General features: G+C 44.1%; 1 protein-coding gene across 2 annotated transcripts in view; it reads left to right on the forward strand.

The window, feature by feature from the left end:
- The window catches only part of POLN (DNA polymerase nu), a 156,696-nt gene that overhangs the window by 99,858 nt on the left and 29,252 nt on the right, over positions 1-27,586 (forward strand). For both annotated transcript variants that reach the window (XM_050792314.1, XM_050792313.1), the window contains 3 exons: positions 3,400-3,457; positions 5,480-5,557; positions 6,497-6,611. In XM_050792314.1, coding sequence (XP_050648271.1) covers positions 3,400-3,457; positions 5,480-5,557; positions 6,497-6,611 — 251 coding nt within the window. The remainder of the gene's footprint in view (positions 1-3,399; positions 3,458-5,479; positions 5,558-6,496; positions 6,612-27,586) is intronic.

Below are 27,586 nucleotides of genomic sequence, written 5' to 3' on the forward strand. Positions count from 1 at the left end.
ACCATTACACACCTAGGCATCCACCAAATTAATTTGAAAACTTATGTCCACACAAGAACCTGCACACAAATGCTTATGGCATCTTTATTTATAATCACCAAAAACTGTAACCCACCAAGATGCCTTTTTTTTTTTTTTTTTTTTTTTTTTTTTTTTTGAGACGGAGTCTTGCTCTGTAGCCCGGGCTGGAGTGCAGTGGCCGGATCTCAGCTCACTGCAAGCTCCGCCTCCCGGGTTTACGCCATTCTCCTGCCTCAGCCTCCGGAGTAGCTGGGACTACAGGCGCCCGCCACCTCGCCCGGCTAGTTTTTTGTATTTTTAGTAGAGACGGGGTTTCACGGTGTTAGCAAGGATGGTCTCGATCTCCTGACCTCGTGATCCGCCCGTCTCGGCCTCCCAAAGTGCTGGGATTACAGGCTTGAGCCACCGCGCCCGGCCCAAGATGTCTTTTTAGAGGTGAATAGATAGATAAACTGTGACACATTCATACTGGGAAATATTATTCAGTGATAAAAAGGAATAAGCTATAAAGCCATAAAAAGGCATGGATGAATCTTAAATTCATATTGCCAAATGAAGTAAATCAATCTGGAAAGGCTACATACCATACGATTCCAAATTATGTGACGTTTTGGAAAAGGCAGAACTGTAGAGACAGTAACAGGTTAGTGGTTTCCAGAAGTTCTGAGCTGGGACTTGGGGATGAGGTTGGATAAGTAAAGCTCCAGGGATTGTTTTGGGTGGTAAGACTATTTCGTGTGATACTATAATGGTGGATAGCTGACACTATGCATTTGTCAAAACCAATAGAATGTGCAACAGCAAGAGTGAACTACAATGTATTTAAATTTTAAAAAGTCATTTATGAAGTCGGGGGATCTCAGGATGGGAAACAGAATGTGACATATCAATCTAATTATATTAAATTTGTGTGAAACAGCCTCACTGGGGAAAGTTGTTGGGGGGCAGGGGAGGAAAAAGATGCTGACCTGAAATGAGTGGAGTCTTAAAGACAAAAGGCAGAAGCAACTGAACCCAATTACTGCACTCTAGTTAATAAAGTTGGTTTCCACAGGGGTACAGGTGAACAGTTCTGCTACCACTATGTACATACACTGCAAATATTGCATGTTTAATGGTTTATTTCACTTAACATAATGGCCTCCAGGCTCATCCATGTTGCTGCAGGTGACAGGATGTCATTCTTTTTATGGCAGAATAGTATTTCATTGTGTATATTTACCACATTTTCTTTATCCATTCACCCACTGATGAGCACTTAGGCTGATTCCATATCTTGAGTGTTGTGAACAGGGCTGCAGTAAACATGGGAGTGCAGATACTTATTTGTCGTACTGATTTCCTTTCTTTTCCATACATCCCCTGCACTGGATTGCTGGATCATATGGTATTTTAATTTTTCTTTTTTTGAGGAACCTTCATCCTGTTTTCCATAGTGACTGCACTAATTTACTTTACCACCAACAGTATACCAGAGTTCCCTCTTTCTTTGCATTATTGCCAGCATGTTATTTTTTGCTATTTTTTATAATAGCCATGTAAATTTACATCGGGCTGGCCTCAAACTCCTAGGCACAAGCGATCCTCCTGCCTTGGGTTCCCAAAGTGCTGGGATTGCGGGTGTGATCCACTGTGCCCAATCACAGGCTATTTTTAGATTTCATATTCTACCACTTCAAATAAGACGCAAAATGCTTACACAAGCCATTGAACTCAAAAAAGGTGATTTATTAATATTTACCCAGATGCTGACCATTTCTGTTGCTCATCTTTCATTCCTGAAGTTCCAGGTTTCCCTTTGGAAGCATTTCCCTTCAGCCTGTAGAATTTCCTGTAGCATTTCTTTTAGAGCAGGTCTGCAGATGACAGACAGAGTACCTTAATTTTTATTCGTCTGAGAATGTCTTTAACTCACCTTCATTCCTGGAGGATGGAATAAAGAGTTCTGAGTTGGCAGTTCTTTTCTTTCAGTCTGTGAAAGTTGTAGTTCCACTGTCTTCTGGTCTGCATGGTCCCTGATAAGACGTCTGCAGTCACGCACATTGCCATTCCTCAGCATGTAAAGTGTCAGTTTTGCTCTGGCTATTTTCAAGATGTTTTTTCAATTATAGTTTTTCAGCAGTTTGATTATGATGTTTCTGGGCCTGGTTATCTTTTACTTTACCATATTTAGGGTTGTTCAGCTTCTCAAATTGGAAAAAGTATGTCTTTCACTAAATTTCAGAATTTGAAGGCATTATTTCTTTAAGAAAATATTTTTCTGCACAATTCTCTTTCTTTTCTCCAGGAACTAAGAGAACACAATTTGATATTGTCTTTTGATACTAGCCCACAGATCCCTGAGTCTTTGTTTATTGTTCTTCCCTTCTTTAGATTGGATCATTTCTATTGATCTCTCTTCAAATTCAATAGCTGTTTTCTCTGTCATCTCTACACTATTATTGAGCTTTTCCTGTAAATATTGGGTATTTTTTGAGGTATCATGTGATTTTAATGTATAGAAAACTTGAGAGCCACTGACTTAATACTCCAAGGCCTTCACGTCCTCATCTTAAAAAAATGAGGAGGACAGTGTGGCCTTACCACTTCCCAGGGTTTCTAGGCGGAACTAAGGAGCATCGCTGTAAGACTCCGGGACTTCGATGCTTGGCGCAATTTGTCAGATTTAGCCAGGGAGTCAAGACTAACTAATAATGCCCAGGGAGTTCTATTCCCAGACATAGCAGGGTATTATTGTTCAAGATACTACCAAGAATCCAAAAGATGTTGTGACAGAAATTCTCATGATTTGAATAGTTGAAACGGGCTAGAAGCATGTGAATCATTGCACATTGTCCAAGTTGTAAAAGTGCGAAGGTGCTTGACAAATGACCCTAAGAGTTTGCAGGGGACACAACACAAGCCACTAAGTTTAGGACAGGCTGAGACAGAGGCAGGCACCAAGTGCCAGGACCTGTGAGGGAGGGCAATGACCAGCATCAAAGAGACCAGAATTTTCATCTTAAAATATGTTCTCAAATAAAAGTACAATGTACAAATTTGACCGAAACCTACCATCAGCATATGTTGTAGGAATTTTTAAGTTAGCTGAGTTCATAATTTGGGCTGCTGTAAAAAGAATGTACATAATTATGTTAAGAGTCACACAGGCTGGAGTCAAAAGGAATTGTTCTCAAATCTGCTAAGTACATTTAGTGGTATATTCGCCAAAATTATGTTTTGATATTAGACAATTGTATTAAGTATTAATGTGCTTATGCATGATACATTGGCTTACTTGTTTTAATGTTTAATAAAATGTGATACCCATTAAATATCCTAAATGGTACAGATTAAGAGTAGATGTTTTAACTAAAGCTAGTCTCTTATTATTAACAGAATATCCAAGGTATCTCCAAGCACCCAATTCAGATTACTAAACCTAAGAATTTTAAAGGTAACTCATTTCTTACTATCTTGCTAAATAAAGTCTTTGGTAATTGTTTTATGAGACAGGGTGTCACTCTGTCACCCAGGTTGAAGTGCAGTTGTGCGATCATGGCTCACTGCAGCCTTGACCTCCTAGGCTCAGGTGATTCTCCCACCTCAATCTCCTGGGTAGCTGGGCCTACAGGCATGCACCACCATACCCGGCTAATTTGTGTGTGTGTGTATTTTTTGTAGAGATGAGGCTTTGCCATGTTGCCAAAGCTGGTCTCAAACTCCTGGGCATAAGTGATCCTCCCACCTCAGCCTCCCAAAGTGCTGGGATTACAGGTGTGAGCCACTGTGCCGTTTTTAAAATTTTTAAAAAGGTTACTTGTCATTGATTTTCTGTAGAACTAACTGCTTCACCTTCCTGAAGTTCTTTGTATTTGCATCACCAGGATTTAAATATACATTGAAAAAATAAAAAACAGCTAAAGTGATATGGTACCTCCCTGTTAGCAGTTTACAAGTGGAAATAGATGATAATTATATCAGGAAAGTAGCTTTCCTCCTACCATCTCTCCCCCACCAGCCTCCCAATAAAGAAAAAACAAACATATAATAGCACTGGTGCTTATTAAAGTCTGAACATTACTGGAAATGTTTATAAAAGCACACTAACACTCTTAAAAAGAGTCTAAGAGCACATTATAAAGCACACTAACACTCGTCTTTCTTTTAAACTATTCTGCTGTAATGCTGATGGGTACATTTCTAAAAAAGAAAAAGTTCAAATCTGAGCAAATGAGAGTTCTGCTGCCCATGCCCTGTACACGTCCTCCCCTTGGCAGTGGTGCTCCTGCCCTTCTCTTGGGGGCCCTGCTGTGCAAGAAGGTCCTGGCAAAGCAGTGAAACCCGATGAGCAATCTTGTCTCTTCTCTCCTTTCCTCTCCCCTCCTCTCCCTTCCCATCCCCTCCCCTCTTCTCTCCTCTCCTCTTCTCTTCTCTTTTTTGAGACAGAGTCTCGCACTCTGTTGCCCAGGCTGGAGTGCAATGTCATGATCTCAGCTCACTGCAACCTCCGCCTCCTGGGTTCAAGTGATTCTCCTGCCTCAGCCTCCCTAGTAGCTGGGATTACAGGCATACACCACCACGGCGAGCTAATTTTTTGCATTTTTAGTAGAGATGAGGATTCATCATGTTGCCCAGGCTGGTCTCAAACTCCTGGGCTCAAGTGATCTTCCCACCTCGGCCTCCCAAAGTGCTGGGATTACAGGTGTGAGCTACTGCTCCCCACCCCGATGAGCAGTCTTTTCTAAAATACATGTAACTGCCCTGAAATAGGGTCCATGGAGAGGGATCCTGAGCAGCTTCATCCCCTGCTGCCCCTTTAAAATGTCTTCAGTGGGAAAATCACAATTGTGCTTCCCACATAGACCTTCAATCAGTGAGGCTCAGAGAGTTTCAAGATTGCTTTTACTGGAATGCATTCAGTTGTCAACATTTGACTTTTTCTTTTCTTCACTAAGAATTCTAGACAAAACAGAAAATTTTAAAAAGACAGAAAACCTAGTTAACTTTCAGTAGTCATATGTTATTTTTAAGTTACATTAATAAGGCCAGGCACCATGGCTCACACCTGTAATCCTAGTACTTTGGGGGGCCAAGGCAGGAGGATTGCTTAAGTCCGGGAGTTTGAGACTAGCCTGGGCAACATAGTGAGACCCTGTCTCTATAAGAAACTTAAAAATGAGCTGGTGATGGCGGTGTGCACCTGTAGTCCCAGCTTGCTTTGGGAAGCTGAGGCAGCAATATTGCTTAAGCCCTGGGGTACAAGGCTGCAGTGAGCTATGATTGTGCCACTGCACTCCAACCTGGGCAACAAAGTGAGACCCCCATCTCTAAAAAAAATTAAATTCATAAAAATATTCAGAAAAATTTAAAATCTTAACTCTTGACTTTAGAATAATATTCAAATAATATTGTATTAAGGAATAGCTATGTCAGTTCATGACCAAAGTCACTAAATGCTCTTGAAATAACAATTCAGGTAAAGAAGATGAAATTCTCACGATCTCCCCGAGGGCCATGTTTGTTTCATCCAAAGGCCACACCTTTCTAGCAGCAGGTACGTTTCTGTAGCTTACTTTATGCATTTTCATAGAGTTCAATGGTTTAGAAATTGAACAATTCAAAGGTACTTATGGAATTCATTCTTTCAAATAAATTCTTTTTTTTTTTTTTGAAACAGCGTCTCGCTCTTGTGGCCCAGCCTGGAGTGCAATGGTGCGATCTTGGCTCACTGCAACCTCTGCCTCCTGGGTTCAAGCGATTCTCCTGCCTCATCCTCCCAAGTAACTGGGATTACAGGTGTGCGCCACCACGCCTGGCTAATTTTTGTATTTTTAGTAGAGACAGGGTTTCACCGTGTTGGTCAGGCTGGTCTCGAACTCCTGACCTCAGGTGATCTGCCCACTTTGGCCTCCCAAAGTACTGGGATTACAGGCATAAGCCACTGCAGCCAGCCTCTTTCAAATAAATTCTAAGGCACAGTACATAATAACAAGTTTTGCTTCCAGTGTCCCCTCATCACCATATCTAAATCCCAGATACCCTTGGTCCCCACCCCCGTGCTTTGTCTGCCCTGCTCTTTGCGGCCTTGCCCGGCCCTGCTTCTCCCAGCTCAGTATCACCTCCACTCCAGGCCCTTTCCCAGCCATTCCTCTTCCCCAGAGACCATCTTAGTGCACTCCTTTGCCTCCTCCATGCCTTTGTTCAATGTCATTTTGTTGATGAGGCCTATAAGGTAACTGGTCATCCTATTTATAACAACAACTCCCCTCCACGCACACACTCTCACTCACTCCTGAGCCTCCTCACCTTGTGCGAGCCTCCCCATTTCATTTCTCACCTCCTGACACTGAGGCCAGAAGACCCTGGGAGATGGGAGGCGGGGACGTGGACCTTGAGGCTACAGTCAGGAGAGTCTGAGGGTGGCCGGGTTGGGCAGCAACCACGAGGAACATTGCTGGCAAATTCTAAATTAATGCAGAACTGTATCTCACAGACTTTTCACAGATTGAATTGCGCATTCTTGCACATTTATCTGGGGATCCAGAACTTCTGAAGTTATTCCAGGAATCTGAAAGAGATGATGTATTTTCTACTCTGACTTCACAGTGGTAAGCTATATGAACTCACAATATTATCAGATCTGCAGGAAGGCCAATATGAGTTTAAAAGCCTGAATTATTCCAAGGCTACTTTCATAAGACAGAAATTATATATTTTTGTGTGTATGTGGCTAGTAGTTAATCATTTTGAAAAGAAGAGTAGATAACTAGGATGCCATGAGTTACCTAATTGTGAAAGAAGGGATGATTCTTCTCCACTAAAAAAGAAGTCCGTTCCTAGAAAATATAATAGAAATGATAAAATAACCAGCGAGTCCTGCACCCTACAGGTGAGCAACATGGAAAGAGTGAGCCCACGGTGCTGGCTGTGAGCCGCTGCCCTCCGAGGAGAGCAAGGTGCTTGCTGCGCACTCACACCCCAGCCCGTCTGTGGGCCAGGGGCTTCTTGAGCTGCAGGTGAAAGACCCTGCCTGAGTGGCTTACACTCTTGGAGAATTCCAGAGGCAGATGGGCTCGGGTTTTGTTGGGCAGCTTGGCAGGGTCGTCCCAGGCCCGTCCTTCTGCATCATATTCTCAGGACGTTGGCTTCTCTTCCTTCTTGTGGAATACCTGCTCCAGTCTCCAAAGCAGGATGGAGAGACAGGTGCGAGGCTCTCCTCTCACCCCTCTCCTCTGCCCAGGAAAGTCAAGGGGCTCTTGCAGAGCCCAGTGCAGACAACAGCTACACCCCACTTTCTAGAGCAGGTCATGCAGCTGCACCAGCTGCAAGGGAGGTGGAGAGATTCTACTCCACAAAAAGGAGGAGTGATTATTGTGTTAGGTGTATACATGGCAGGTGTTCACCGGGCCAGGCGCATCAGTGCCCCTTTGAGGAGGGGAGGGGGAGGGTGTGCTGGCTGGTGGAAGGTCCCTGTGTCTGAGTCACCGTCCCCTTCCTCAGCAGCTGCAGGCGCCACCTTCCCATCACCTTGGGCCTCTTCTGCTCCCCCTGCAGCCCCCTCACCCCTCCCTACCCTTCCCCTCCCAGCTCATCTCCTGACACCTGTTCACCCTCACCACGTCACACAGAAAGGCTGCCCAGCACCTACGGGGTGGGAGATGAGGAAGCGGATCGGGGGGTCCCTCAGGAGTGGAAGCCAGAGGGGAGAAGTCAGAGGAGCAGAGTCCTAAGCAGGTTGGGGGGGGGGTCTGTCCCCTCACTAGGCCGGCCCCCTGCATTCCCTGCGTTCTTAAGCCCCTGCACTCCCCTCCCCATGTGCTGTCTCTGCCTCTGTCTTTGCTGAAGGCAGGGGGACCTGCAAGGGCTCTGGCTGCTTTCTGGCCTGGTTGCCACCCACTCTCCCTGTGCTCCCTCTTCAGCCACCCTGGCTGGTCTTGAGCACACCAGTTACCCGCCTCACTCCGGCCTTTCCTGCCCTGGGGCTCAGGAAGCTCTTTCCCCAAATGTCCGTGTGTCTCCCTCCACCACCTTATCCAAGTGGGCCCTCCCGGCATCTCCTCAGGGCCCTCCCCTGACCACCCTCCCCTGATGCTGGGCACACTGCCACTCCTCTCTGGTCTCCACTCGTCTCTGGTGCGATGCACATTCTCATGTATTGCTCTACTGTTCATCCTGCTGCAGCATCAGCGCCCAGGGGCCGAGACCTCTTCCACTCTGGTCCCTACTGTGCTCCACAAAGGGTGGGGACTCACAAAGGATTTGTCAAATAAATGAACAAATAGTATAGAACTCAAACTTGCGTTTGAATCAGAAAATCTCTCCAAAAAGGCTACCACCACAGGACTCTTACTTGAATGACAAAATTCAGGAAGAAATATTTTATATACCAGGAGCAGAGGATTGAGAATGTTACTGTACACTCAACTGGACTTTGGAGTAGCTGTGAAATTGTGTTTATAGTGACAGCAGGGAAAGTGAGAAAAGCAAAGAATAATGAAGTGTTTGCCCAGCCCAGGAAGAGGCACTGTACTGGGTGGATGTGACGAGCACGGCACATGGTGGGGTCCAGGGCAGCAGGAGCCAAGGCCAGCTCTTGAGCACTGGGTCCTGCCTCTCACCCCATATCCAGGGCGTCTTCTTGTTCTCTCCCATCCTCTTCCCTCATCCTCAGACCCTGCACCCTACCCTCTGTGACCCGGTCCTTTCACACGAGTGGCCTCCACCCCAGTCAGGGCCCACTCGGGGACTCCAACTCTCCACCTCTGAATGCCCAGATCTGCACCGGGTCCTCGCTAGCCTCACTCACAACTCTGCCAGTGGCCTTCCTCCTGGCATCTCTTTCCAGGTCTGTCACTTAGCCAGTCTTGCCTGTACCCCACTGAGCTCCAAAAGCACGGAGACCCAGTCAGCTCCAGCTCCTCCTGGGCACTCCGGAAAGGTCCCAGGATGGATCCCAGGACACACACAGACCCATTCTTCTCTCTGCTCAGCCCCATCAGCTGCCCCCTTAGGAAGCTGTGCTCCTCTGACTTCTCCCTGCTCTCTGGCTTCCAGCCCTGAGTGATTCCCATTACTTACTTGCTCACCACTTACCCCACCCCAGGTGCTGGAAGAAGTTGCAAGGTGGTGGCAGCTGAGTCCAATAGAAATTCAGGCCATGTGGACTCAGAGAAGCCCTTAATATTCTCGACTTCCTGTCTTCTCTTGTTGCTCCAGACTTTTTTGATCTCCCACAAATAACTACTATTCTCTCTTAATCTCCAAAAAGAACCTCCCCTCTTACTTAAATGACAAAGTAGAAAGCCTAAGACAGGGGCTTCTGAACTCCCTTCCACCCTGCCTCAGTGTCTCCATGTACCCTCCTCCCTCTCTCCAATGGCTCCTGTCTCAAAGGAGGGAGCTTCTCTATTGCCAGGATAAGGAGTGTGCAGTGTAGATCTCCAGGAGTTGCCACGTGTCTAGACCTGTGTGCCTGGTTCCTCCCACAGCTGTGCGGTGTACAACCAGCCCAGCCTTACATGGCAGCCTTCATCCATATTCCTTTTATTTTCCATGTTTACTCTAGCATTGTTAATATATCCTTGTTGATTTCCTCATTCCCCTCTACTGGGGGACAAAAATCCTGCTTTAGGATTCCCCTAAATAGAACCCTAGAAAGAAATCCTATCTTCAACCTGGTTGAAGACCTCGTTTATTGCTTATACAAAAGAAATCTACACTTACTCCCTATACTTTCTCACTGCCACCTCTTTCTTGCTTCTTAAAACAAACTTTCATTTTACCTACATAGGCCTTTATTTGTATTTGAAGCCCAGAACTCCTCACATCTAAGACAATGATTGCCTCCAGGGTGTTTCTGGCTCCAAGGTCCAGGGCCAGCAACAGCAGCGAGACCCCACCCCCAGCAAGGGACAAGTCAGAGACTGCACAGGTCTTTGTGGGTGTGCGGCAGCCCTGGTCCCTGCCTGTCCCGGTGCTTTCTCCTGGTCTCTGTGCCCCCGCTCCTGGGAAAACATCCTTCTCCCAAGCTCTCACCATCTTTTAAAATCAAGATATAATTCACAGACCATAGAATTCACCCTTTTAAGGTTACAGTTGGCCTGGCACAGTGGCTCATGCCCATAATCCCAGCATTTGGGGAGGCAAAGAGGAGAGGATCACTTGAGGCCAGGAGTTTGAGTCCAGCCTGGGCAACATTGCAAGACTCCCATCTCTACAAAAAAAATTTTTTAAAAAATTAGCCAGATGAGGTGGCACACGCCTGTCCTGTAGTCCTGGCTGCTTGAGAGGCTAAGAAGAGAGGATTGCTTGAGCCCAGGTTGAGGCTGCAGTGAGCTCCAGCCTTGACAGAGTAAGACCCTGTCTCTCAAAAAATAAAGTTACAGTCACCGCTATCTAATTCCAGAACATTTCCATCACCCTGAAAAGAAGCCTCATGCCCATTAACCACCACTCCCAATTCACCCCGCCTTCTAGCCCTGGAAACCACTCATCTACTTTCTGTCTCTAGATTTACCTATTCTGGACACTTCACATTAATGAAATTGTATAACAGGGAACCTTTTGTATCTGGCTTCTTTTACTGAACATAGTATATTTTCAAGGTGTATCCATGCTGTAGGAGGTAACAGTACTTCATTCCTTTTTATGGCTGAAAAATATTCTATTATATAGAATAATATATTCTATATATTTCAATATAAATAAGCAAATAATCCATGTATTTATCTATTCATCAGATGTCCTTCAATGGACATTTGGGTTGTTTCTACTTTTTGTCAGTTATGAACAATGCATTATGCATGTTTGTATATAGATTTGGTTTTGGTTTTGGCTTTGGTTTTGGGTTTTTTTTTGAGACAGGGTCACACTCTGTCGCCTAGGCTGGAGACCAAAGGCATGATCTTGGCTTACTGCAACCTCTGCCTTCCAGGTTTGAGTGATTCTCCAGCCTTAGCCTCCTGAGTAGCTGGGACCACAGGTACATGCCACCATGCCTGGCTGATTTTTTTTTTTTTTTAGACAGGGCCTCACCCTGTTGCCCAGACTGGAGTGCAGTGGCACAATCTCGGCTCACTGCAACCTCTGTCTCCCAGGCTCAAGAGATTCTCCTGCCTCAGCCTCCCAAGTAGCTGGGATTACAGGCGTGTGCCACTGCCACCCAGCTAATTTTTGTAACTTTAGTAGTGACAGGGTTTCACTGTATTGGCCGGGCTGGTCTTGAACTCCTGACTTCAAATGATCCGTCTGCCTTGGCCTCCCAAAGTGCTGGGATTACAGGCATGAGGCACTGCACCCAGCCTAATTTTTGTATTTTTAGCAGAGATGAGGTTTTGCCATGTTGGCCAGGCTGATCTCAAACTCCTGATTACAAAGCAACCTGCCTGCCTCGGGCTCCCAAAGTGCTGGGATTACAGGCGTGAACCACCACATCCGGCTGAGGTTTTGTTTTGTTTTGTTTTGTTTTGTTTCTGAGATAAGATCTCGATCTGTCACCCTTAGTGGGAGTGCAGTGGTTCACTGCCACTCACAGCTTACTCCAGCCTCGACCTCCTGCTGGGCTCAACAGTCCTCCCACCTCAGCCTCCTGAGTACCTGAGACCACAGGCACATGCCACCATGCCTGGTTAGATTTTTTTTTCTTCTCTTTGGTAGAGATTGTCTTCCTATGTTGCCTAGGCTGGCCTCAGACTCCTGGGCTCAGGCGATCCTCCCTCCTTGGCCTCCCAAAGTGCTGGGATTACAGGTGTGAGCTACCGCCCCTGGTCTGTGTGCAAGTTTTTGTGCAGACATACATTTAAATTTATCCTGAGTATATACCTAGGAGTAGACATGCTGGGTCATAAAATAATTCTATGTTTAACTTTTTTCATTGTGGTAAAATACCTGTCACATAAAATTTACTGTCTTAATCATTTAAAATGTGCAATTCAGTGGTACCCATATTTAACTTTTCCATGACCTGCTAAATAATTTTCCAAAAATGCTGCACCATTTTACATTCCCATAAGTATATGGGGTTCAAGCTTCTCCACATTCTCACCAATACTTCGTATTACCTGTCTTTTTGATTCTAGCCATCCTGTGAGTGTGAAGTGGTATCTCATTGAGCTGTGACTTGCATTTCCTTGATGGGGATGGGTGTTGAGCATGGTTTTGTGGACTTGTCATTTACTCTCTGTCCCTGCCCCTCCTCTACACCTGAACACAGGTGCACCCTGGAGTGTTTTACTTGCCTGCCTTTCTCTGTGTCCCTCCTCCCAGAAGGTGTCCTTTTTTCTCACTTTCGCTTTCCTTCCAGTTAGGATATAAGACAATATAGAATTTTTAAAGTATGTAATAAATTTAATAACACCCCTGCTCTCTCTCCAGAGATACAGAAAGTCTTAGAAGATGGTTTTAGTTCAGGCAGGAAGACCATTTTGCTTCTTGGTTAACCTTTGAGCTTTGTTGCCACCTTAGCGCTTGGATGGAATAGGTGTCCTGGATTTCCTCCCTTAGAATGCATGAGAGAATCTCTCTGCAATTCAGTGCGAGTGTTGGTGGTTAGATCACAAGTGTTACTTTCTTCAGTGGGCCCAAAGCTACTCTGGCTGTTGCTAAACAAGTATTACGGCAAAGCATTTTTGTCAAAGTACTGGGCGAAGGATATAGGTAAAGTGGGAAATGTATAGCATGAAATGCTTACATTCGAAATCAGGAAAGATCTCAAGTCAATAAGTTTCTATCTCAAGAAACTTGAAAAAGAAGAGCAAAATAAACCCACAGCAAGCAGAAGGAATGAAATAATAAACAACAGAAATCAATGAAATTGACAAGCAGAAAACAATAGAGGAAATCAATGAAAAAAACTGGTTCTTTGAAAAATCAGTAAAATTGATAAACTCTAGCAAGGGTGACAAAAAATGAAAATAGATGATGTAAATCATCAATATCAGGAACGAAATAGGAGATATCACCATAGATTCTGCAGACATCAAAAGGATAAAAAGGGAATACTATAACAATTCAACAATTTAGAAGAAATGGACCAATTTCTTGAAAATCACAAACTACCAAAATCTAACTAAGATGAAATGGATACCCTAAATATTCCTATAACTATTAAAGAAATTGAGTTTGTCCCTTAAAAGTTCCTGAAAAAGAAATCCTCAGGCTCAGATGGCTTCCCTGGAGATTTTTTTTTTTTTTTTTTTTTTTTTTTTTTTGAGACAGAGTCTCTCTCTGTGTCCCAGGCTGGAGTGCAGTGATGCAATCTCGGCTCACTGCAACTTCCGCCTCCCAGGTTCAAGAGATTCTCCTGCCTCAGCCTCCAGAGTAGCTGGGATTACAGGCACCTGCCACCGTGCCCAGCTAATTTTTGTATTTTTAGTAGAGACGGGATTTCACCATGTTGGCCAGGCTGGTCTCGAGCTCCTGACCTCAAGTGATCTGCCTGCCTCAGCCTCCCAGAGTGCTAGGATTACAGGCATGAGCTACCACACCCAGGCCCCAACAACATATTTTAATGGTGAAAGATGCCTTCCCCCTAAGATCAGGAACAACTTGTTAATATTGCATATCGAAGTTCTAGCCACTGCACAAGATAAAAAAAAGGAAGTGACATATAGATTGGAAAGGAAGAAATAAAACTGTCTGTCTTTGCAGATGACATGATTGTCTATGTGGAAAATCCCACAGAACAGACAAAAAATTGTTTTTAACCCTTAGAATTAATAAGTAAGTTCACCAAGGTTGCAAGTCCCAAAATCAGCTCACAAAAATTGGTCACATTTCTATAAATTGACAATGAACATGCAGAAATCAAAATTTAAAATGCAATGCCATTAATAATCACTCCAAAGATGGCCAAGCATGATGGCTCATACCTGTAATCCCAGTACTGTGGGAGGCCAAGGTGGGTGGATCACCTGAGGTCAGGAGTTCGAGAGCATCCTGGCCAACATGATGAAACCCCGTCTCTACTAAAAAAACAAAAAATTAGCCAGTTGTAGTGATGGATGCCTGTAATCTCAACTACTTGAGAGACTGAGGCAGGAGAATCACTTGAACCCACGAGGTGGAGGTTGCAGTGATCTGAGATTGAGCCACTACACTCCAGCCTGGGCAACAAGAGCAAAACTATCTCAAAAAAAAAAAAAAAATCACTCCAAAGATAATAAAGTACTTAAATTTCAGTTAACAAAACATATACAAGATATGTATGCCTAAAGGTATAAAATGATGATGAAAGGAATCAAAGAATTCAAGAGAAATACCATGTTCATGGTATGGAAAACTCAACATACAAATAATGTCAGTTCTCCCAAAATTGGTCTGTAGGTTTATAGTGCAATTCCTGTTAAAACCCAAACAAGGTTTTTGTAGACACAGAGAAGCTTAGTCTAAAATGTAGATGAAAAGGCACAGGGCTTAGAATAACTAAAACCATTTTGAAGAAGAATAAGATGGAAGGAATCACTCCACCTGATATTAAAACTTTATACATATAGTAATCAAGAGAGTGTGGTACTGACAGAAGGATAGGTACTAGATCAGTGGAACAGAAAAGAGAAACCAGAAATAGACCCAAACAAATATACTTTACCAATTTTTGACAAAGGTGTAACATATTAGACAGAAAATAATTCTCTTCAGATTTGTGTCAAGCCGAGCACTCATAAAGCCAACTTGAAAAGTTCATATCTACATTGGATATAGCATATGTCTTCCCTGTATTTTATTAGCTTGTATTAGTTCTTGGGAGAACTTCAAAAATAAGAAGCTTTTAATATTTGCATGGTGGTTGCTTCTAATTCCCCATCAGCAATAGTAATCCAACATTTGTGACTTACACTGTAATTAGTTGCTGTGGAAATAATTCTTATGTTCCAAACAGAGGACTAGAATAGCATGTGGTAAAAAAGCAGCAAGATCAAATACACTCTTAAAAATGTTTGTTTCATGTAAATGCCTTATTGTTTGAAACACAAAAAGCAAAAAGGCAATTTGATGTGATATTCTGAAATATTTAGTAATGTTTTCAAAGAATAACAATTTCCTTGAAAAACCTTTAAGCTTATATAAATGGAGTTTGGAAGAAATAAAAGAAATCAACTATAAAGCCACAATTTGAGAGACTGGTGCTGACACCCAGAGAGCTGGGAATTCCCCAGGGAATGCACATCAGACAGGACCTCAGAGCTGCTTGCTGCAGCTCCAGCAACTTCACACACACACATGTGTGCACACACATGCATACTCACACAAGCAAAAGACACAGCCATTATGCACTGCGGGGCCCAAGACATGCCATTGAGGCGCCTTCTTCAAGGAACCATCGTGTCCTTGGCTCGTTAGGTGAATTCCTAAAAGTTTTATAAAATGCAAATAAAAAACAATTCTTATCAGCTGTGCATTCAACTCAGCATTTTCAGACTGAAACTTAGAAGAATTTTTTTTTTTTTTTTGAGACGGAGTCTCGCTCTGTCACCCAGGCTGGAGTGCAGTGGCCGGATCTCAGCTCACTGCAAGCTCCGCCTCCCGGGTTCACGCCATTCTCCTGCCTCAGCCTCCCGAGTAGCTGGGACTACAGGCGCCTGCCACCTTGCCCGGCTAAGTTTTTGTATTTTTAGTAGAGACGGGGTTTCACTGTGTTAGCCAGGATGGTCTCGATCTCCTGACCTCATGATCCGCCCGTCTCGGCCTCCCAAAGTGCTGGGATTACAGGCTTGAGCCACCGCGCCCGGCCAGAAGAATTTTTAATTGCAGAATATGTTCATGTTTTCTTCTGCTTAAGATGGTTTTGGAGTGCTTCTCTGAGACTGCCTCTACTTGCAGATGACATGATTGTCAGTGTAGAAAATTCCAAGAAATATACAGAAAAAGTACAGGCAAGTGTGGAAGACAGTATTGCTGTCTGTGGCTCCCTGTCCAGGGAAGATGGTGCTTCCGTACCCGGTAGGTGTCAGACTTGGCCATGTGACTTGCCAATGGAACATGAGTAAAAGTGACATGTCACTCCTAAGCAAGACTTTAAGAGTCTGCACGTGGTTCCTCTTCATCTCTTTCCCTCTGTTACAACTGCTGGTAAGGAAAAATATGTCATGCAAACACTAGGCATAAGAAAGCCAATTACTAGACTAGTATCAGTGTAAACTGCAAGACAAAAAGTGTTGCTGGATAAAAAGGGACATTTCATAGTGATAAAAGGGCCAATTCATCAAGAAGATATAGTAATCCTAAATTTTATTGCACCTGTTAAAACAACTTTAAAATACCTAAAGCAAAAATTGACAGAACTAAAGAGTGAAATCGAATTTACATTTCATTCAATCATTCATTCCCTGAAAAAGTCTCATTGCTTTTCTCAGAAGGGGAATTTCTATTTAAATAAAGTTTAATAAATGTGCAATTAAGATGCCATATTGTATTATTTTGATTATTGCTCTTTTAGGATACAATTTATGTTACTGATTTCAGGCTGTCTGCATTGTTAAACATTGATTACCATACATTATTTTTTCCTAGACCCTGTGTGGTGCTTCCTTAAGAAAGTTGTACCGGCCGGGCGCGGTGGCTCAAGCCTGTAATCCCAGCACTTTGGGAGGCCAAGGCGGGCAGATCACGAGGTCAGGAGATCGAGACCATCCTGGCTAACATGGTGAAACCCCGTCTCTACTAAAAATACAAAAAAATTAACCGGGCGTGGTGGTGCGCGCCTGTAGTCCCAGCTACTCGGGAGGCTGAGGCAGGAGAATGGTGTGAACCCAGGAGGTGAAGCTTGCAGTGAGCCAAGATCTCGCCACTGCACTCCAGCCTGGATAACACAGCGAGACTTTGTCTCAAAAAAAAAAAAAAAAGAAAAAGAAAGTTGTGCCGTAACGATTAATTATAGCAAAGGACTCCCCCCATGATTAGCTCTGCTTCAGAGGTTCCTTTTGTTTTTTGTTTTTCTTTTTTTTTTTTTTTTGAGATGGAGTCTTGCTCTGTCTCCTGGGCTGGAGTGCAGTGGCCAGATCTCAGCTCACTGCAAGCCCCGCCTCCCAGGTTTACGCCATTCTCCTGCCTCAGCCTCCCGTGTAGCTGGGACTACAGGCGCCCGCCACCTCGCCCAGCTAGTTTTTTGTATTTTTTAGTAGAGACGGGGTTTCACTGTGTTAGCCAGGATGGTCTCGATCTCCTGACCTCGTGATCCGCCCGTCTTGGCCTCCCAAAGTGCTGGGATTACAGGCTTGAGCCACCGTGCCGGCCTGTTTTTTGTTTTTCATTTTCAATCATTTCCTCCTAAATGATATTGCTTAATCTTTGAGATTCTTCTACTAAAAAATTTACCAGATCCCTGGCACATCTAATTCCTTCCAGTATTTCTATAATCATTGATGATTTTTAATGATTTAGTGTTTCACAAGCCCTCAAAGCCTCCTAGCGCTACAAACCCTCCAAAGCAGCAGCTCTGCTTAGCGGGCAGAGCAGACGCCCACTCCTGTGAATGAGCAGAGCCCCCACTCTCGGTGGAAAAGCCTGGTGGACCGTCTCCTCGTTGCCCACGAGGAAAGCGTCTTTGCATGCCTGAGGACCATGGCCATTTTGTCATTTCCCATCAAGGTTTTGAAGATTAGTGTGCCATACTGAGGGGGCACCCGTGGAAGAAGGGGTGAATGTCAGCCACAAATTTCTGGCACTGTCCGGGGTGTCTCTGGTTAGCTGCAGCCAAGTTCCAGAGCTTGAGCAACACACAAAGAATCACTCTGCATGCTTTACAGGGAGAAAGCCAGGAGAAAATAATTGCGACAAAATTACCCTAAAAGTCTTCTTCAATTTTAGTGGGCGTCAATACATGTGATTCACTGCATGGTTAATTAGGAGCTGTAATCGAGATTTAGAAGAAAAACTCACCGAATTTAAACTTTTGTTCTGACCACCTTGTGGACATCCTCCTTTCTGTACCTAGGAGCGTTCTCTCCCTCTTTTTATTCTGCATTCTATCCCTTTAACAATACAAATAGCTAATATTTATCGAGTTCTTACTATATGTCTAGGTTTTTCTAAGCACATCTGATTAAATACCAACCACCACTTAGGATGCTGCTATTGTCCCCATCTTATGGATTAGGAAACTGAGGCCTGGGGCCTTTAAGAAACGTGCCTGGGGGGGCACAGTTGTCCAGCGAGAGAAGCAGCCACCTTCCTTACCCATACAGTCTGATTCTGGAGCTTTGATCTGAGCCCTTGGGTCTTGGCAAGTCAATGCCTCGTACCTTTCTCTTAGCCTCCTGTGTTTAGAATCATCACAGTCGAGCCCTGGCCAGAAAGAGAAGGGACCCTCAGCTGGGACTGCTTGGAGTCAGGAAGACTTCTCTGAAGAATTTAGGAGAAACTGAGTGTTTAAGAGTCAGGAGAAATCCAGCAGAGGAAGAGAAGGGGTGCTCACCAGGCAAAAGGAGCAAAGGTGCAAAGTGTTCAGATGAAGAGCATCGCAGAGGTATCGTGGGATCAGGTGATGCTCAGAGGAGAAGCAGTGGCCCAGTGCCTGGCTCATGGCAAGACCTCAGGAGTGGTTGATGTGTCCATCATTGGCAATATGTGGCTGTTGTGGTCATTGTAGCTCCTCTCTGTCCTGAGCTCAGGCCAGCATTCCAGTCCTCAGGGGCGGTTTTCCATGGCTATCCCACAAACACTTCAAACTCAGTGGGTCTGGAGGGAGCTCAGTGCCATGGCCAGTACCTCAGGCAGCGGTCATGCCTCCTCTCTTCCTCTCTCCCACCTCACATTCCCCAGGCCAGTGGTCCCCCTGGCCTTAGACCTTTTCTCTCTTCCTGTTTCCACAACCTCAGCTTAGGCCTTTGTTATCTCCCACATCTACCATTGTAATAATTTCCTGGCTGGTCCCCCACTCCCCAACTCCAATCCACGCCCTAATGCTACCCCGTTATCTCTCTGAGATTCAGTCAGATCATGCAACCCCTCCAAGCCTTCAATGGCTGACAGTATTTACCCACCGCAAGCCATGCATGAAACACCAAAGCACCCCTGTGAGACTCAGAGATGAGAAAAGATACTATTGCTGCTAGTATGTATGGTTACTCTGGTTGATGAAATAATGAAACAGGCTTAAAACCTGGAAAGGAGGAAGCAAACCCATCATTTGGTGAAGACGGTATGATTATCTGCCTAGGAAACCAGGTGAATCAACTAAAAGAAAACTATTAAAAACTATTAAAACTAGGACCTGGAAGAAGACTAGGCACAGATTAATATACAGAAATTACCTCCCCAAATATAAACAACCGGTTAGAAAATGTATTGGAAGAAAAGGTGCAATGAAAAAGAAAATATCTATAATAATACAATGGATAATGTGCAAGATCTGAGAAATGTGAAAAATAGGACAGATTGGAAACTTCAATTTTATGAAGATGTTACTTCTCCTTACATTAATATGTAAATATAGAAATATCCTAACAAATATGCCAAAAAATACCAGTAAGGTTTTTTTAGTAACTAGACAAACTAATCTGCAGTTTATGATGCAAAAATAATGCATAATAATCCTAAAAACTTTTTAAGAGAAGCACTAAAAAAGACCAAGTCCTGCCAGATACTAAAATATATTAATGTTAAAGTCACAGTTGCTAAAATACAGTGGTATGAATAAAAACCAGAATAGATCAATGGAAAAAAATGAAGTCCATAAAAAGACCTACTGGAATATGTGTAAACATTTAGTATATGATAAAAGATAAATGCAATTTAACTGAAAAACTGTTTCAAAGGATCTGTTAAATAATCATCTGGAAGAGCCCTGGGCTTTGTATTTGCTGGTCCTGTGTATGCTGAAAGAGGGGACAGCCAGTGACACTCTTCTTATTCAACAGCTAGGTCTTGTAAGTATTTATATGGGTTAGGAATTCACACATGCCAATTTTAGCATTATTCCCTGGGCAAAAAATTTATCAAGTAAGACAGTCTATCAAAATTACAAGACTTCTTCAAGATGATTGTCACAGGACATGGCAATACATTCTAAAGTCTAGGAGTCTCGCAAGACCTCCAAAGGCAATTTCATGGTAACAGAAGAGAGAATAGAGTGCAGTAGTTAAGGATATTCATGCCAGTTTTTGCAGTTCCCAGGAAACCAGGATGGCTATTCATGTGAAAGTTCCCCATTTAACACTTTTCAAATTGGGTCTGTGATTGATGTTTCTTTCTCCACAGCTGCAGGCCAGAGAGAACATCTTCATTTCTTTCTTAGATTCAATTTTTTTTTTAAATTATGAAGACTTGCATTTTAAAGACAGACTCTGGAATTTCATTAGCTAGCATTATAAGCATAGTAGGCCCATAGAGATCATTTTTGCTAGAAAAAAAAAAGTACCTGAGTAAACTCTTCCTGAGTTTGCTCAGTAAGAGTGAAGTGAGTAGCACAGAACAGGTTTTCTTCTTTGAGGACATCTTAAGAAGGCCAGAGACTAGGGAGTGACTGTCAAGTTCAGCAATATGGAGGGTGTTGGAGAGCTTGCCAAGACCATCAGTTTCTGTAGAGAGAATCCCATGGTCCATTTTATCATCACCATCATCATCATCATCATTATTTGTCTGGGGGAGTGGGCTCCTGGACAGACTTGTGTGGAGTGTTTGGGGTCGGGAGTGATGGGTGGCGAGTCAAAGAGGATGCTTGACCATTCTGTGTACATGTGTTGGATTCATGTCCCCTCCCTGCTTTCAGCTCCCCGTCTCCACCTTGCATTATACCAGGCACTCCCTATTCCGGAGCTCACATTCTTGGGTCTTCTGGGTGATGGCTCTTCTCACCACCAGCTCTTCACCAGCTTTCATAAATATATGGAGCTCTCTTGCCTGGTGATAATCCCTCTCCTGATCTCTTTTTTCTTGTAGATTTATTCCTCTTAATTCCTTTGCATTATTTTAGTGGGATCTTGGTAGGGAGCAGAGAGAAATAGATGTGCCACCTTTAACTGGATGCCTGCTGAATGATTTTCAGCAAGGAAGTTTTCTTTTTTTTTTTGAGACGGAGTCTTGCTCTGTCGCCCAGGCTGGAGTGCAGTGGCCGGATCATGGCTCACTGCAAGCTCCACCTCCCAGGTTCACACCATTCTCCTGCCTCAGCCTCCCGAGTAGCTGGGACTATAGGCGCCTGCCACCTCGCCCGGCTAGTTTTTTTGGATTTTTTAGTAGAGACGGGGTTTCACCGTGTTCGCCAGGATGGTCTCGATCTCCTGACCTCGTGATCTGCCCATCTCGGCCTCCCAAAGTGCTGGGATTACAGGCTTGAGCCACCGCACCCGGCCTTAGCAAGGAAGTTTTCAAATTGCATGGTGCTGAGCAGAGAATGGATTGTAGGGGAAAAAAAGGCAAAGGAGACTATTGCTGCCATCCAGATGAGGGGCAGGGAACAATCAGTAGAGACAATAAAAAGGTCCAGACTCCAGCGATATTAGGAGGTGGAGGTGATGAGGTTTGGAGATGGACTGGACGTGGGAGTGCCAGTGGGGCAATTGAGGGCCAGCAGCAGGGTGGGTGGTGTGTTTTCACAAGATGTGAGGGGAGGTCAGAACGAGAGTTAAGACGCAGACGTGTTGAACCTGGGACATCTCTGCTGCACCCATGTGGAGAGGCCAAATAGGTTGTTGAGACTGGAGCTCAGATGGGATAGTGGGGGGCAGATCTCAACAAAGGGTAGCTGGTGTGGTGATTGCTCTTGGGCTGCACATGACTGTATGCATGTGTGTGCCCCCGACCTGTGCACGCTTCTGAAGGGAGCCAGTCTGATTCCCTGCCACCCTGATAGGTATGCAGCACTTGGAGGGTGAATGACAGCAACAGCACACCTTTGCAGTAACTCGCACTGAGGAGTGGACAGCTTTGATCTATGACCTGAGGCCACAGTCTATCCCTGGGGCTCTTCCTCTTTCAGCCACAGATACAGCCGTCATGGCTCATGTGGTCTGACTGGGATAGCTTTTACTATAAGAGGGAGATGCCACTTGCAAATGAGGCTCTCTGCTGGGTGCAGACAGCATAGGCCCATGTTGCTCAGTCAAATATCCCTCCAGAGAGTTTTAATTATTTGTTAAGGGCTCCAGGATTGTGTTTTCTGGGGGAAGTTTGGGTAAAAAGCTCAAGGACTGATCTTCCTTCCTGCTTTCCTACAAAATAAAAGTAATCAACCCTCATACATTGCCATTGGTAAATGGTGCAGCCACTGTGAAAAACAGTCTGGCAGTTCCTCAAAAAGTGAAACACAGAGTTACCATATGACCCAGCAATTCCACCCCTAGTACATACCCAACAGAAATGGAAACATATGTCCACACAAAAACTCGTACATGACGTTCATAGTGGTATTAGTCATAATAGCCAAAAGGTGGAAACACCTAACTGTCTATCAGCAGAACAAGTAAGCAAGATATGGTCTATCCATACAGTGGATTGTTGTTCTGCCATAGACATTTAATCCATTTACCTTTAAGGTTAATGTTGATATGTGAAGTTTTGTTTCTGTCATATTGCTAATTGTTTTCTGGTTTTATAAATTCTTTCTTTCATTTTCTCTGTCATTGTGGTTTGGTGGAATTCTGTAGTGGTGCCATTTGATTACTTTCACTTCCTCCTTTGTGTGATTGCTTTACCAGTGGGTTTTATACTTTTGTATGTTTCCATGATGGTGAATGTCATCCTTTTCCTTCCAAGTTTAGGACTCCCTTGAGCATTTCTTTTTTTTTTTTTTTTTTTTTTTTTTTGAGACAGAGTCTCGCTCTGTCGCCCAGGCTGGAATGCAGTGGCGCGATCTCAGCTCACTGCAAGCTCTGCCTCCCGGGTTCCTGCCATTCTCCTGGCTCAGCCTCCTGAGTAGCTGGGACTACAGGCGCCCACAACCGCGCCTGGCTAATTTTTTGTATTTTTAGTAGAGACGGGGTTTCATTGTGGTCTCAATCTCCTGACCTTGTGATCCGCCCACCTTGGCCTCCCAAAGTGCTGGGATTACAGGCATGAGCCACCGCGCCCGGCTTCCCTTGAGCATTTCTTGAAGGGCTGGTCTAGTGGTGACAAATACAGTCATCATTTACTTGTCTGGGAAAGACTTTATTTATCCTTCATTTATGAAGATTGTGTTGCTGGATATAGAATTCTTGACTGACAGCATTTTTGTTTGTTTGCTTTTTCTTTCAGCACTTTAAATATGTCATTCCATTCTCTTCTGGCTTGTAAGGTTTCTGCTGAAAAGTCTGCTGTTAGTTTAATGGGGTTTCCTTTGTAGATGACTAGACACTTCTCTCTTGCAGACTTTAGAATTTGCTCTCTATTTATTTTTTATTTTTATTTTATTTATTTATTTATTTATTTTTGAGACGGAGTCTCACTCTGTCGTCCAGGCTGGAGTGCAGTGGTATGATCTCTGCTCACTACAAGCTCCACCTCCTGGGTTCATGCCATTATCCTGCCTCAGCCTCCCAAGTTGCTGGGACTACAGGCACCCGCCATCATGCCCGGCTAATTTTTTGTATTTTTTTAGTAGAGACGGGGTTTCACCATGTTAGCCAGGGTGGTCTCGATCTCCTGACCTCATGATCCTCCCGCCTTGGCCTCCCAAAGTGCTGGGATTACAGGTGTGAGCCACCACGCCCGGCCAGAATTTGCTCTTTAACTTTAACTTTAGACAGTTTGATTATAATGTGCTGTGGCAAAGTCCTTTTTTCTTGTATTTTCCTGGGGATTGCTGAACCTCCTGGATTTGGATGTCAAAATCTCTTACTAGACAGGAATTTTTAATATACTAATCTGTTAAATAGGTTTTCTAAGCCTTTTGATCTCTCTTCAACCTCAGGAATACCAATAATTTATAAATTTGGGTGTTTTATATAGTCCCAAACATCTCAAAGATTTTGTTCATTCTTTTTATTCTTTTTTCTTTAATTTTGCCTACTGGATTCCAAAAGACCTGTCTTCAAGTTCTTTTTTTTTTTTTTTTTTTTTGAGACGGAGTCTTGCTCTGTCACCCGGGCTGGAGTGCAGTGGCCGGATCTCAGCTCACTGCAAGCTCTGCCTCTAGGGTTCACGCCATTCTCCTGCCTCAGCCTCCCATGTAGCTGGGACTACAGGCGCCCGCCACCTCGCCCAGCTAGTTTTTTGTATTTTTTAGTAGAGATGGGGTTTCACCGTGTTAGCCAGGATGGTCTCGATCTCCTGACCTCGTGATCCGCCAGTCTCGGCCTCCCAAAGTGCTGGGATTACAGGCTTGAGCCACCGCGCCCGGCCCTGTCTTCAAGTTCTGAAATTTTTTCTTCTGCTTGGCCCAGTCTGTTGTTGAAGCTTTCAAATGTATCTTATATTCCCTTCAATGAATTTTTTAGTTCCAGAATGTCTGTTTAGTTGGTTTTGGGGGTTTTGTTTTTAGAGATATCTATCTCTTTGGTAAGTTTCTCACTTGTGAATTAATTTTAATTCATCCTGAGTTAATTTTCTGAGTTCTTTGTATTGATTTCCAAATTTCTCTTGCATCTCATTGAGCCTCTTTAAAAATCAGTATTTTGAATTATTTATCCGGGATTTTGAGGATTTCTTTTTTGGTTAAGATCTATTGCTGGAGAATTATTGTGTTCCTTTGAGGGTGTCATATTACCTTGCTTTTTCATGTTTCCTGTGTCCTTACACTGATTTCTGCACATCTGGTATAACAGTTGCTGCTTCTTATTTTTTAATTTACTTCCATTTGGGTGTGGGGGTTTCTGAAGATGTGACTCTCTGTTGGTTGGATAGGACCCTTTGGCTTTGTTTCTGATTGCATGCAGTAGTGAAGACTCTGTATGATTTCTTTGGCTGTGAATAGCATTAGTGGTATCTGTGGTTTCTTTGGGATGTCAGGGTGTAGGTATTGGTGGAGGCTGTGGTAAAGTTTTGCAGGGACTAAAATGCCAGATGGGCCTCTCTTCAGGTTTCAGCCACTTTCTCTTAGTGAGCTAAGCATGACTGTCCTTGTGCCCTGGGACAGCATATGCTGGCACCTGTATTGGCAGTTCCAGGCAGACCAGTTCTTAGGCCTCTGGTTGGCTTTCTCAGATGCCATTTGTACTAGTGATGTCCTGGTTGGGTGAGTGGGCTCTTGAGCTCCTCGGCTGCCAGGGTGGTTTGAGTGATGGTAGTAGCAGTGGTTGTGAGATACTCTTTTGGGTCCCAAGTGCTGTGCATTTGTGTTGGCAGTGGTTGCAATGGGCTATGCAGGCCGGCCCCCGGGCCAGCAGGCAGCACTTGCAGGTAGGAGCCAGCTGAGATGGTAGTGGTATGGTGTTTATGCCTGACCTCTGCCCCGCTGGAAAAGTGCTTGAGTGTCCCAGGTGCTGAATTGGGTTGTGGAACCCCCAGGACCCTGGATCCTGCACTCTGTTGGGGATAAAGGCAGGCATAGCCGGACCAGGTGAACTTGTGCTGGACCCCGAATGGTAAGTGCCCCCCAGTGGAAAGTTCATGCACCTGCGTTGGTGAAGGGCTAGGGATGGCATGGCAATCCCCAGGCCCCTGGTGAAATGTTTGAGTGAAGGGCAACAGCCACTATGCTGAGGTCCTGCGAGTGAAGGCCTGTTCCGGTGATCACAGCCTTGGCTGGAGAGTGGGGAACTTGTGTCCCTCTCACACCCCAGTCCAATCCAGGCATCCTCCCCCATCCCAGCTGTCACAGCTGACTCACTTTTCAGTCAGACCTGGCAACTCACACCTAACCCACAACTCAGCCCTGGGCCATAAGAGCCCCTATCCAGCTCAAGACCAAGCCTCCACAGCTACTCTCGTCCTGCTCAATTCCCAGGGAAAGTGCCTACTTTCAACTCTGGTGACTGCAGCCCATGCCATGCTTGCTTTCCAATTCTAGTTGTGGGAGCTCACACTTTGCTCACATCCTTGTTCCACAAGCAGCAGCCCAAGTTTTCCTGATGCCTAGGCCTAATGCCATTGTTTCATGGCACCACACAGTCTGTTAGAAGCTAGGACCAACAATGACATCTTACTCTAGCTACTTAGGTCTTAGGAAGGACGTGGGACCCAGGGCGTGTTCCCTCCCTGGAGCAGGGCTGGGGAGGGTTAAGGTGCTCTCCTATGGCCTGGATTATATGATCTCCCAGTGGGAAAGTGGACCACAGAAAGATATCACCCCCTCCAGTACTGGGGAGTCACTCTGGTTCCCAGCCTGTCCCGGCCATGCAGGCTGTCTGTTTTCCTTCTTCCTAGATTGTGGAGTTTTCTTTTGCTTTTCTGTTGAACTGCTGTGTTCTGTCTTGGATAATGTATTCAAAGTGTGATTGTCTACATAGCATTTTTGTTCTTCTAAGTGGATGAGGCATGCTTGAAATGCATCTAATCAGCTGTCTTGAAAAAAAAAGATATTTCTTAGTATGATTTGTATTGTTTGTGTTTCTTTTCAATGCACTCCTATTTATGAGACTTATGTATTCTCCTTTGTTTTCTTTAGCCTTATTTAAGTTTTGATTTTCTTTCATGTTTAGGCTTTTACTCAGTCTGGACCCCATTTTTGTGATTTGTGTGGCAACAAAGATCTAATTTGATTTTTTCCACCATGGCGAGCCAGTTGTCCCAGGTCAATGCATGGGGCCACATCCAGTGTTTCACCTCTGCAACACACCAAGGCCCACGAGCCCCAGCACCGCCACTGGGCTCTCTGTTCTTCTCTGTATATGTATTTCAACATCATCCTTTCATGATTGTTTTTACTTTAATGAGCTTCTAATTTATTTTTGTGTATGATAGGAAGTAGGCATTTAACTTCATAGTTTCCCAAATAATGAGTCAGTTCCAACCCAGTATAGATTTAAAATGCCAAATCATTGACTATGTTTTAAAATATACTACAGCCTGTTTGGGGCTTTTTCTTTGCTTCCCCCGATTTATCTATTTTTACTCCTGCATCAGTATTGAGCTTTGTGTACCTTTCCCTGTTCTTCCTCATTACTCGCCCTTTTTAGCTTTGGCCTGACTGTTCCCATTTGTTTTGTTTTTCAGATGAAATTTAGAATTGCTTTCTTAAGTTTTCACCCCTCAATCCTCTCGATACCTTAATTGAAAGTGTGCTAAGGTAAAACTGGATATGGCAAAGTTGATGTCTTTTCACTGTTGTAGTGTCCTGTCCAGGAGCACAGCACATCTTCCACTGTGTCCTTTAATGCCCCTTCCTTGTTGAAAGTCTGGTGCATTTCTTCTTAAACTTATTGTCAGGTATGTTGAGGTTTTTATTGCTATTGTGAGTGTGGTCATTTTATTATAGTTTCTGTTTATTACTAGTAGGAAAGCTATTGACTCTCCTGTATTTACTGTGGAATTTTTTATGGGTAATTTTTTCTTTATAGTTTTCATTGGTTAGAAAAAATTTAAATACCAGCTATCAAAATAACAAAAACCAAATTTCCGTAAGCCCACTAGACTTACTTGTGGGCTTTCCCTCACATATTTATCTGCAATTTTATGACTTAAAATCGAGTCATACTATATAAATGATTTGCAACCTAGCATAATTTTTGGATCTCTCTCTCTCTCTCTCTTTTTTTTTTTTTTTTTTTTTTTTGAGACAGGGTCTCAC

This window comes from Macaca thibetana, chromosome 5, assembly GCF_024542745.1.
Source record: "Macaca thibetana thibetana isolate TM-01 chromosome 5, ASM2454274v1, whole genome shotgun sequence".
Taxonomy (NCBI): Eukaryota; Metazoa; Chordata; class Mammalia; order Primates; family Cercopithecidae; genus Macaca; species Macaca thibetana.